The sequence below is a fragment of the Carlito syrichta genome, unplaced genomic scaffold (assembly GCF_000164805.1).
Source record: "Carlito syrichta isolate Samal-C Ts95f unplaced genomic scaffold, Tarsius_syrichta-2.0.1 Scaffold306927, whole genome shotgun sequence".
Classification (NCBI taxonomy): domain Eukaryota; kingdom Metazoa; phylum Chordata; class Mammalia; order Primates; family Tarsiidae; genus Carlito; species Carlito syrichta.
In genome coordinates, this window is record NW_007251023.1 from 54,784 (window position 1) to 67,303 (window position 12,520).

Genomic DNA, 12,520 nt, shown 5'->3' on the forward strand with positions numbered 1-12,520 from the left:
GAAAGAAAGAAAGAGAAAGAAAGAAAGAAAGAAAGAAAGAAAGAAAGAAAGAAAGAAAGACAAGGTCTTACTATGTTGCATAAGCTGGTCTCAAACTCCTGAGCTCAAACTTTCCTCCTGCCTCAGCCTCCCAAAGTGCTGGCATTACAGGCATGAGCAACCATGCTCGGTTGCTTAATTAAGATTATTAAGAGTAAAAGTTTTATACACACACACACACACAGTTTTGGTTAGAGTAATCCTTTTGGGCTTTGGCATCCTGTTATTTGAATTTGGTACATCTCTTTTGCTCTTCCTAAGGTACTATGAAATTGTGTGTGTTATTTCTTAGCTGAATTTAAAAAAATATGCATCATATTTGGTGACAAATGGAAACTGGTTATGTATGATATGGACATAGTTAAGAATAGCCATTGCACAAAAAACTATTTTTTCAAATTTATTTTTTACTTTTCTTGCTTGAAGAAAAAAATCAATAACACTATATGGTTTCCTCATAATAATATTGAGGTTTTAGAGAGAGAGTTGCTGCTTTACTTATTTGAAAAGTTGGGATCTACAGTAGTCTTCCCTTATCCACAGGAGATACTTGTATGTTCCAAGAACCAGAGTGAATGCCTGAAGTTGAATAGTACGGAGCCCTATAAATACACAGTAACATGTTGCTTAATGGTGGGATGCATTCTGAGAAATGGGCTAGGAGACTTCATCAGGGGAACATCATAGAGCGCACTTACACAAACCCAGATGGTATGGCCTATTACACACCTAGGCTATATATAAGCCTGTAAAGAATGTGACTGTACTGAAGACTATAGGCAATTGTAACACAATGGTAAGTATTTGTGTATCTAAACATAGAAAAGGTACAGTAAAAATATGGTGTTATAATCGTATGGCAACACCATCATATGTGCAACTAATCATTGATTGAAACATTGTTTTGTGGCTTATGAGTATATTATGCTTTTCCCATATACATATACTTAGGATAAAATCTAGTTTATATATTAGGCACAGAGATTAACAACAGTAACTACTAATAAAATAGAACAATTATAACAATATGCCAGCATCACTTCTCTTATGCTTTGGGGGCTATCATTAAGTAAAATAAGGGTTACATGAACACAAGCACTTCCATACCGCAACAGTCAATCAGATAATCGAGCAATTTACCAAGTGACTAACGGACAGAAACCAGCAATAGATATGCTGGACAGAAAGATGATTCACGTCCCGGGCAGGATGGCATGAGATTTTGTCACACTACTCAGCACAGCATGCAATTTAAACCTTATGAATTGTTTATTTCTGGAATTTTCCCATTTAATTTTTTTGGATTGTTGTTGACTGTGAGTAACTGAAAGTGCAGGGAAGGTGGGACTATTGTAATGAGAATTTCATAGGGTTGTTTTAAGAGATCAGTAGGATAATAGATGTGAAATGCCTACAGTGACTACACATAGTAGAATCATTACCAAAAAGACTATAAATGTAACATAAGACATAATTTTGCTCACAGGAAATTGAGAGTCACTGGAGCAGGGAAAAAATAATATATGCCATCAAGTTCTGCCCTAATAATTTACTAGATTCATTCAGAGGTAATAAACAGTTTCAAGAGGAGCATTGTAGATAGACTCACTAAAATGAAACTTTAGAATGGGTGCAGTGGTTCAAGCCTGTAATCTCAGCACTTGGGGAGACGGAGGTGAGGGGATTGTTTGAACTCACAGGTTTGAGAACAGCCTGGGCAACTTGGCGAGACCTCATCTCTATAGTAACTCAAAAAATTAGGGGCGTAGTAGCGTGCACCTGTAGTTCTGGCTACTTGGAAGGCTGAGGCGGAAGGATCACCAGAGCCCAGCAGGTCAACGCAGGGGTGGCCGTGAGTGTGCCACTGGACTCCAGCCTGGCACACTCCAACTCAAAGAAAAACAAAAGCCTGGACTCTGTGGCTCAGCCTGTAATCCCAGCACTTGGGGAGCCCAAGCCTTAGCCCTCGGTTTCGAGACCAGCCCCGACAACTTGGTGATACCTCATCTCTACAATAAACCAAAAAATAGCTAGGCATGATAGTGTGCACCTGTAGTTCCTACTAGTTGGAAGGCTGAGGCGGAAGGATCACCAGAGCCCAGCACGTCGACACTGGGGTGGCTGTGAATGTGCCACTGCACTCCAGCCTGGGCGACGGAGTGAGATGCCAACTCAAAAAAAGAAAGAAAGCAAGCAAGAAGCAAGAAAGAAAGAAAGAAAGAAAGAAGGAAAGAAACTTTACCCTTACAGTGGTTTTCTGGAAGCAGCAGACCCAAATAGAAGAAAAGTGGCAAAAAGTGGCAAAATATTTTTTTTCCTTTGGAACTCCTCTTCATGGCTGTCATTTTTCATATCTCTTTACTTGCACTGATTCACTCTGAGCTGTTCCTTTTGTTTGTTTTGTGTGTAGATTCTTTAAAGATTACTTTATTTCAATGTTAACTTGAGTACAAGTTGAAGTCACCGTCGGAGTATGCCTCCCTGCACCTGACATTCCTTCCTGAGGCAGGACCCCTCCCTGTGAATAAGAGGAAAGGCTTGGCCAATTATGCTAGACAAAGCCTCACAGCTGCTGAGCCCAGCTGGGAGGAGTTTCCTTCTAGAGCTGGGAGCCGGTACAATCAGGGGCTTGCTTTTTGCCACCTCTTTTTCTTCACACTGTGTCATTGAGAGGCTTACCTGAGATGGAGGTAGAAAAGGGGGTGTTGCTTTCTGCAGCACACACTCCCTGCTGGGAGGGCTGGACAGAACAGAAATTGGTCTAGCTGCCTGTCTTCTACTTGGGGCAGTTGCTTTCTAACCTCAATGCACCACTTATCCTCCCACACAGAATAGAACATCAGGCTTGACTCCTGGCGTCTCAGGTAGCAGCACAGCGGTATCCTCGCCTGATGGTCGTGGAAAGGGAAGGGGTGGTCCTTGTGTCTGGACCCCTCACAGCTGACTCACAGGAAGTGCTAGAGGAGCTTGGCACTGGGCGCAGTGGCTCCAGGATTCTGCCCCGCCCGCCTGCCCTCTCCCACGTCGGCTGTGCTGTATCTTCTGATAGAACAATGAAAGACTTCCAAGTTTGTTAAGACTCCCAGGGAAATTCTTTGGACTTCTCTAACAGTCTTCAAAATGTTCTGCCACCGACTTCCCCAAGACGCTGTTGTATAAAAACCCCTTCCTTCGTGGATTGCTTTGTCTGAAGATCCTCAGGGTGACCATGGTTCAGCGCTTTAGCCTCAGGAGGCAGCTATCCAAGGTGGGTCAGTAGCTTTGTGTGTTTGTGGAGGGGAAACTCTCACTTGCTTCCGCATGGTTCCTTTTTCTCTGCAACTGTTCTGTCAAGCCTGCGGTCCTCCGGCGTTAAGGAGGTTGGGGGAGGAAGCGCTGCCTTTTGTTCTTTCATCTGACAGACACAAAGCTTGAAGGCTGACTGCACTGGCAACCCCAGATTGTGTTCCCCTAAAACTGCAACTGTTGTCTGAATTTGGGTGAAGTTGTAGTTTGCTCCTGAGATAGAATTTCCAGAAGGGTGTGCATGAAAGAGATAATTGTGGGTTAAAAGTACGTATTTAATTAGCAATTAATCTAGTAGCTTGTGGACCAAGAGGAGAAACCCTTCTTGTTCTGTGGAATTAGTGCTTTTGTACAGATTTCACTATTAAACTGGGAAAAACTACCACAAAATAGTTCGGTGAGCAAGTCCTGCATGAAAATGTTAAAATGAGAAGTTGTGCTGAGAAACTTGCATACTTAATGAAGAAGTGTGTGAAAGCAGTGACTCATAAAGCAATTTTTAACAGAGATCCTATTGAAAAACAGGTTTCATGTGTGTAGCTTTTGAGGAAAAGTTATTTTAACCTGAGGAAAAGTTATTTTAACCTGAGAAAAATCAAAATAAAGATATAAAAAGGCAAAGCACTCATTTAAGAGGTGATGAGGATTTTATGAATCAGCTCCAGTCGTCACCAGTCTTCCTTGATCCTGTCATTGAACTCTCTTATTAGCTAGTGCAGAAACTAGTGTGAAAAAGAGTTGAACTTTATTTCAAAATCCTTTTTATTCTTTATAAGTTCTACTGTAAAAATGTAGCAGTTGGTGGCTAAATTGTGTCATAGTTCATTCCCTGCAGACAGAAGCTTAAACAAATAGAAAATCAGTGGACATTCTTCACTGCCTTGACTGTTAGTCAAAATTGTTAAATTCTGGAATGTTTTGTAATCTTAAGGGAAAAACCTATAGTTCTTCACAGGTGAACCCACCAGTGTAGATTATATACACTGTAGCAGGAATGAGCAAAGCTCTTGCATCCATCTCCTTGTCAAATTGCATATCTTTTTTGATTTACAAGCCTAACAGGGACTTTCTAGGAGTATTAAAATATATTTCTCTTGTTTCCCTTACTCCCCATCTCCAGTGGTGGGAAGGGGTGGGGAAAGGCTAGGAAGCCTCCACATCTCTTCTACACAATAAAAAGAATCATTTTTGTTACTCCTTCAATGTCCTCTAGTGCATGTATTTTCATATATGCAGTATACTTAAAAAGCAGAAGTTGTGTAGATTCTCAGGATAGTGACATTCCAGCACAAGAGTGAGATTTGAGAGCTAGATGGTAATTTTCTAACTAGAAGGAAGGACACTTTTGAGGGGACAGGAGCACATCCTCTCTGTGATATGAAAAAAATGATGTAAAAGGTATATTACATAAAAACACTCAAAGATGAAACTCTTTCAATTCCTTTTTTTTTGAGTTGGCGTCTCACTCCGTCACCCAGGCTGGAGTGCAGTGGCACACTCATGGCTACCGCAGCCTCAACCTGCTGGACTCAGGTGATCCTTCAGCTTGCTGGGCTCAGGTGATCCTTCCATCTCAGTTTTCCAAATAGCTGGAAACACAGGCATGTACCACCACACCCGGCTAATTTTTTGACTGATTGTAGAGATGAGGTCTCACCAAGTTGCCCATCCTGGTCTCAAACCCCTGGACTCAGGCAGTCCTCTCATTTCCACCTCCGAAAGTGTGGGAATTACGGGCATGAGGCCTTGCATCCAGCTTCAGTTCCTTTTTCTAACATTCCTCTTTCCCATGGATCCTAGAATGAATGACCAGGACCAAATTTGAGGAAATTTGTTGTTTGTCGAATTTGTTATTCTATTAGAGTAAATAACTGACAAAGTATTTTTAATTATTTTGGTCTGTGAGGCACTTAAATAAGAAGGTAAATCTGAATAGTTATCTCAGTGAGTTTGTTACTATTTTTAAAAAAATCTTAGCAAAATGTACTGTATTTCTTTATGTCTTTTCAGCATTATTTGAGAACAGAGGACCTGTTATACTCCAGTGTATGATATTTCTGGCACACATTGCACACTCAAAATGAAATTAATTTTTTTGTAAATCAAAAGCAGTTGACTAGCAACAATCTCAGATGGTTCCAGCTTCAGTAGCAAGAATTTTTTCTAATAAGAAATAATCTTCCACAACGAGTTGTCTTAAGATGATCTCAGAGTTTTATTTATTTATTTTATTTATTTATTTTTTTGAGTTGGAGTCTCACTCCGTCGCCCAGACTGGAGTGCAGTGACCGCTCCTGGCCACGCAGCCTCAACCTGTTGGGCTCCAGCGATCCTTCCGCCTCAGCCTTCCAAGTAGCCGGAATTACAGGCGCGCGCTACCACGCCCGGCGAATTTTTTATTTATTGTAGAGATGAGGTCTCACCAAGTTGCCCAGGCAGATCTCAAACCCGCTGGCTCAGGCAATCCACTCACCTCAGGCGCAGGATTACAGGCTGAGCCACTGAGCCCGGCTTGATCTCAGAGTTTTAAAGGTAGTTTCCTGCTTTAATAAAAATAAGTACTGATGTGACCCTATTTAAATTCTGTTGGAAATTTTCTGAAAGAAAATATAAATATGTTTGTGGTGATTTTAAACCTAGTATCCATGTTACATGCTTTTTATCTTAAGTTTGATAGCTGTGCTTACACTGAGAAGTTTCTCTAGATTATTCAGATGATTGATCTAGGTTAATGGATGGTCACATCTGAACTAAGAAAAGAGGAGGAAGTAAATTAAGATATAGTTGAAATAAAGATCTTTAGTTTTAAGAAAGATGCTCAGCTATTCTCTCTCTCTCTTTTTTGAGTTGGAGTCTCACTCTTGTTGGCCAGGCTAGAATGCAGTGGCACGCTCATGGCCACCACAGCTGGGCTTAGGCGATCCTTCTGCCTCAAGCTTCCAGGTAGCTGGAACTACATGCATGTCTCCATGCCTGGCAAGTTTTTTATGATTTATTGTAGAGGTGAGGTCTCACCAAGTTGCCCAGGCTGGTCTCGAACCCCCAGGCTCAGGCAATCCTCTCGCCTCGGCCTCCCAAAGTGCTGGGATTACAAACTGAGCCGCCACACTGGGCCACCTATTCTCTTTAACTGGATCCCAAGTTATCTTGACTCACAGAAAGGTTCTAGATTTTTCTTGCCATTGTATTTTCTTTTTTAAATTGTTTTGTTCCATGAAACTTCAAAAGTAGTTGTTTTCATTGTATCATTAAACTGTGTTTCAGAGAATTTAAGTCATTTGCCCAAGATTAACAGGAGGTAGAGTCAAATTTGATCTAACTCCAAACCCATTCTGTTTCCTCACACCAACTGCCTCCCTAAATTTCTGCCATGTTGATCATTCTCACTATTATGGTCTCTGATGTTTCTCCATGCTTAACCAAGCTTATAGAAAACAGTGTTGTTGTAATAAATAAATTGGGTAACTTCCTCAGAACAGCCCTTTCCCATAGAGCTGAAATAAGTATCCAATAGGGTTTGAATTTATCAATCAAACTTTTTAAAAAGGTTTCCTGTAATTAAAGTTGTTTTCTTTAGCCAGAATAGTATTAATTGGAATAAGAGAGTTGATATAATAAAGTTATAATAAATGTGAAGTAACTAAATCTCAGTTGAAGCTTAACTGCATGCAGTTATGAAACTTTAAGCTGAGCTGCCTTTTAAAGAACTATTAAGGGCCGGGCGTGGTGGCTCAAACCTGTAATCCCAACACTTTGGGAGGCTGAGGCGAGAGGATTGCCTGAGTCCAGGGGTTCAAGACCAGCCTGGGTAACTCGGTGGGACCTTGTCACTACAATTTATCCAAAAAAAATTAGCCAGTCATGGTAGGGCGCGCCGTGCCTGTAGTTCTGGCTACTTGGAAGGCCGAGGTGGAAGGATCACTGGAGCGCAGCAGGTCAACGCTGGGGTGGCCGTGAGTATGCCAGTGCACTCCAGCCTGGGTGACAGAGTGAGACTCTGACTCGGGGAAAAAAAAAGAACTATTAAGGAGAAAAATTTATTCTTAAGTTTCTATAATGATATTTAAGGATGAAATACAATGGGTAGACATTCAGAAAGTTCTTCTTAACTCACTGTGGCTCATTCTCTGCCTCTAATAAGAGAAACTTTACCCCAAATCTTTTATGGTTAATAAAAAATCAGTTTTTTTCCAAGATATGATAAAATTGGAGGAGGCTTTGACACAAAATTTTAAGATTATTTCAGTAAAATATTATAGCCTGTTATTTTACATTTGGATGGTAATTATTTCCATAGTTCAAAATTTAAGATGGTAGAAATCTTGCTTTTAGCCATGTCATTTCATGTAGTTCACACCCCTGTCTCCATAAGAAGCTAGTTTCTTGTTTATACCTTGACTGTTTGTTTGTGCATATGTAAGCAAATGTGAACATGAATCGTCTGACCTTTCTACATAAAAGATAAACACTATGCAGATTGTTCTAAGGTAATAACTGGAACTTTATTTTTTTCTTAAGTTTGATAGCTATGCCTGCTTACACTGTGAAGTTTTACTAGAATATTCAGATGATTGATTTAGGTTAATGGATGGTCACATCTGAACTAAGAAAAGAGGAGGAAGTAAATTAAGATACAGGTGAAATAAAGATCTTCAGTTTTTAAGAAAAATGCTCACCTATTCTCTCTTTTTTTTTTTTTTGAGTCAGAGTCTCACTCTTGTTGCCCAGGCTGAAGTGCAGTGGCAAGCTCCTTGCCACCGCAGCCTTGACCTGCTAGGCACCGGCGATCCTTCCACCTCAGCCTTCCTAGTAGCCAGAACTACAGGCGCATGCTACCACACCCAGCTAATTTTTTGATTTATTGTAGAGATGTGGTCTCACTATGTTGCCCAGCCTGGTCTCAAACCCGCAGCCTCAGGTAGTCCACTCACCTTGGCCTCCCAAAGTGCTGGGATTATAGGCTTGAGCCACTGCGCCCAGCCAAACTTTAATTTTTGAGATATGGATCTGAATAGTTAGTTCAGTTTGGAGTGCATGTTTATTTTCATTTTTTCATGTGATGCTTACCTGTTTTTCAAGGTAAAGGTAACCTCACAAAACCTACTTTCTTTAAAATAACAATAAATCAGTGATGACTTGATTGTTTTTCAGTCATATACATTGCTTTCCTGTTCTGTTTGAGAGCTTTCTTTTACTGTATTTTACATTTTCAGATGGTGAAAAAACATAGAAGATAAAAATCATACCAGTGTGTCCTGAGGCAACATGTGAAGAGACTAATGACTGAGAAATAGGAGTTGTGACATCTTTTCCCGGTTCTGCTATTGATTTGTTGAAATCATTTAGCATAGACTTATAAAGCAGCTGAAATATTTTAGTCCAAAAATGTTATCCTTGCCATTTCCACATTTCTTAGTGTCCTATTAATTTGGTATCAGTAAAAAGAAAATTAAGAAGTAGAGAAATGTTGGTAATAATTTGAATTTTTAATGAAACTTGTTATTTTTTTCAAAAGTAGTTTTCTTTGAATTTCTGTCTGATTTCTTTTGGGTTTATGACCTGTGGTAATATACATGACTGACTTAATCCTTCATGGCTGTATTTTTATCAGTAAAAAGGAAATGGGGATCTCTTCTTTCCATCTTGAGTAGGTTAATTAGTGTTGTTTAAAGGTATTCTGGTGACTATGCCAGGCACAGTGGCTCATGCCTGTAATCCCAGCATTTTAGAAGACTGAGGAGGGAAGACTGCTTGAGCCCAGGAGTTTGAGACCAGCCTAGGCAACATAGCAAGACCTTGTCTTGGAAAAAAATTTAAAAATTATTCAGGCATAGTGGCATGTGCCTGTAGTATCAGCTACTCAGGAGGCTAAGGCAATAGATTGCTTGAGCCCCAAAGTTTAAGGTTACAGTGAGCTGCGATTGTGCCACCACACTGACCTGGGCAACGGAGTGAGGCCCTGACTTAAAATAACAAAATAAAATAAATAAAATGAAATGTATTCCTATGACTAAAATGGTAAGCTTTATGTTTATTTTACCACAATCTCTAAGAAGTATGTTGAGCCCTCTTAGTGATAAGCGCCATGTGGGTACAGTGAAGTAGTATAGCAGTATATGTAGTTAACAACCCCAGATAGGTAAGGAATCAGTACTGGATGCATGCTTTTAAATAACGTAGACATACGGCATCTCTTTTTTATGCTTTTTAAAATTTAATTAATTTAAGTTGCTCATCAGCTAACTTCATACTTGGAAGTGTAATGTTTTGCATTTATATTTTACTGACAGTTAAATGTTACACTCCCTGTTAATCATTAGCCCACATTTAAAAGACTTAAATCAGGTAACTTTTTTTTAAGTCAGAGTCTCACTCTGTCACCCATGCTGGAGTGAAGAGGCATGATTATAGCTCACCACAGCTTCAACCTCCTGGGCTCAGGCAATCCTTCTGCCTTAGCCTCCTGAATAACTGGGACTACAGACGTGAGCCACCATGCCCATGTATTTTTTTTTTAGAGACGAGGACTCACTGTGTTGCCCAGTCTGGTCTTGAACTGGGCTCAAGCATTCCTCCCACCTCAGCCTCCCAAAGTGCAGGGATTACAGGTGTGAGCCACCATGCCTGGCCAGGTAGTATTCCAGTGGCTACTATGCACTTGTGAGGAGAGGCCCTAACAGACTTAGGTCAGGGGTGGGAGGGAAGCTTGCTTTTTATAACTTTTTACCAGTGGCATGTACTTCCTTAAATAATAGCCTAGTCAAATGTGTTAAAAGTTTAAAATGTAGAAGTAAGTTTCAGACTCATTATTCTTCCGTGAAAACCATCACCAGTAGTTTACTTAAAATTTAATGGTTGAAAGAGGATACTCTTCTGGGCTTGAAACTTTCTCCCAACCATCCATGTTAATCACACATTGAAGATAGCCTTTGTGAGTAACACTTAAGTTTGTAATATAGTGTCATCAACTCTTTAAAAACTTGTTTAAATGAATCTCTTTTGGGAGAATTAAACATACTATTCTAAAAACACATTTTGTTAACTGTGAATAAAGGCAGGGACACATTTTACTTGTTATACTACATGTAATACTTAAAAGTATGAAATATTCTGATTTTTAAAAAAAGTTATTTTGGTCTACATGAGAATATGAAAAGAAGAATTTGTTCTCTTGGACACCCTGAGGTTAGTTAGGATTTAATCTCTTCATTCTTTATATAAGGAGGTGTAACAGAATCCTATGACAAACATGTTAAATAAGAAAACAATGCAAATACAACTTGCCTAGTGGTAGCACAGGAAATCGCCATTAAATTTCAATCTGTTCTATCATATGTGTTGTAAGAAGCAGATCTCTTTGCCTTTCTATAATGGAAATTTAGTGATTAAGAAGAATCCATCTTAAAGCTAGCAGTATCTGAAATTCAAAGGCAGCATATGTAATAAAAGGCATGTCATAGCCTCCCTTTTGACTTAATAAATTTATCCTAAAGGATTTTGTCACTGAAATTAAGTAAATCGTGGCTGCCTGTGACTTTGAACAGTCGTTTGACTTCTCTGAAGGTTTCTCTCCGTCTGAAAACTATTGTCTAGGATTCCTAACTGATGTAAAATATGTGATGATCTCATGTATGCAGTCAGACTATATTCCTATGAAAAATGACTTTCAGTAGCAAACACCCAAGAAAACAGCCAATTTTATTCCGAGTGGAATTTAATTTTATATAGTTGTTTTTAGCAAAAGTAAATAAACCAACTCATGACTTTAGTGAACAGACTTAGAGTTTAGTTTCTTAATCACCTCTGGATAATTCAGATTTGAGAATAGCAAGCAAAGTCAGTGAGTTAGTCATGTGCTTACTAGAGTCTGGGCTCTTAAGAAGAGCTACAGTTCTTCTATCTCTTCCTTTTAGGAGAAAATTTTGAAATTTATTTATGAAAACAGACACTCTTTAAAATGAAAATTTACCTCATACAAAGCAGATTTTTCTTTTCTTTTCTTTTCTTTTTTAACTTTGCCAGGAAACAGCGTTTATTTGTGCCAGCACAGGCTCAGCGGATTTGCATTCAAAGACTGAGCCCCTGAACTCAGGGGCATTGCCTTACATACATTTTAGTTTTTTTGTCTCCCATACAAGGCATCAGTTTGACATTATTCATTTGATTGTAGCTGGAGGCGGCAGTTAGCATTACTTGTTACACACTGATTAGTTTTACATAATTATTTCATTTGCATGTTCTGTTTGCTGATTGGCTTACAAGATCACCATTCTGATTGAATTTTGCCAAAAGTTTGAGCATGTAGCCCGCCAAAGTGAAAAGCCCACGAAAAGAGTAGCCAAAGAAGCAGGAAGTAACTTATTTTCCCTTTTCTTATTCCTGCATTTTCAGAACAGATTTTTCTTCATGTGATGGTATATTAGAACTCAGTTACCTTTTTCTTAGACAAAGCATGCTGCTATGACTCTTAAGGAAAAGTTCATCATAACTGGAGAGATAAAACAGGCAAAAAGCTGAAGTAAGCCTTTTATTTTTATGAAATGAATAGTAAATGATATACAGTTGGAAGAGGAAACTAACCCTTTGTTTGAACCTGAGGTAAGCTTGAGAAGCCCTGTAGAGGAAATACAATTTTAGTTGATTTAGAGGATTTGGATCAGTGGTTCTCAAGTTTCCCTTCCCATCATCTCCAGCATACCTCAAGAATATGACTTAAGCTCATAGTAGTAGTGGTCATCTGGGAGGTGTTTTGAAGAGCTCCTTACCAGTCTGGATGAATCTCTTCATATGCAAGTCACTGATAATAGATGAACAGGAGGAAAATATTCCAGGAAGGGGACTAGATCATCAGATACTATTTTGTAGAAAGGGAGAGACATGTCATGGAGTTCTAACATGAACATTCTTTGAAAATCGAATCTTCTAAGAATAGGTTTACATTTTCTATGGGATATTTAAGGTAATGGGATTGCCAGCCAAAATGTCTTAACATCTGTGAAGGGAATGGAGGAATAAATCTAGGAAACTGTCTTCTAGATAGTATATGTAGGTCGCTTAGTATATGGAACTTTAACTAGAAAGCTTTAATATACTTGTCTAACATTCTTTTGCTGTCTTCTCATCATTTGAAGAGCATACATCAAAATGGTACAAACAATGCCAGAGTTTAACTACTTGTTCTCTTTTTGGGTGTGTG

The 12,520-nt window shown here is 39.2% G+C and overlaps 1 protein-coding gene across 1 annotated transcript in view; it reads left to right on the plus strand.

Moving 5' to 3' along the window:
- LOC103265891 (transmembrane and coiled-coil domains protein 1-like) overlaps window positions 1-3,107 on the plus strand; it is a gene marked incomplete at its 3' end in the record, with an annotated part of 41,166 nt that extends 38,059 nt beyond the window's left edge. Inside the window, exon 3 of the mRNA XM_008063536.1 lies at window positions 2,904-3,107. Coding sequence (XP_008061727.1) covers window positions 2,904-3,107 — 204 coding nt within the window. The remainder of the gene's footprint in view (window positions 1-2,903) is intronic.
- Between the last annotated feature and the right edge of the window lie 9,413 nt (window positions 3,108-12,520).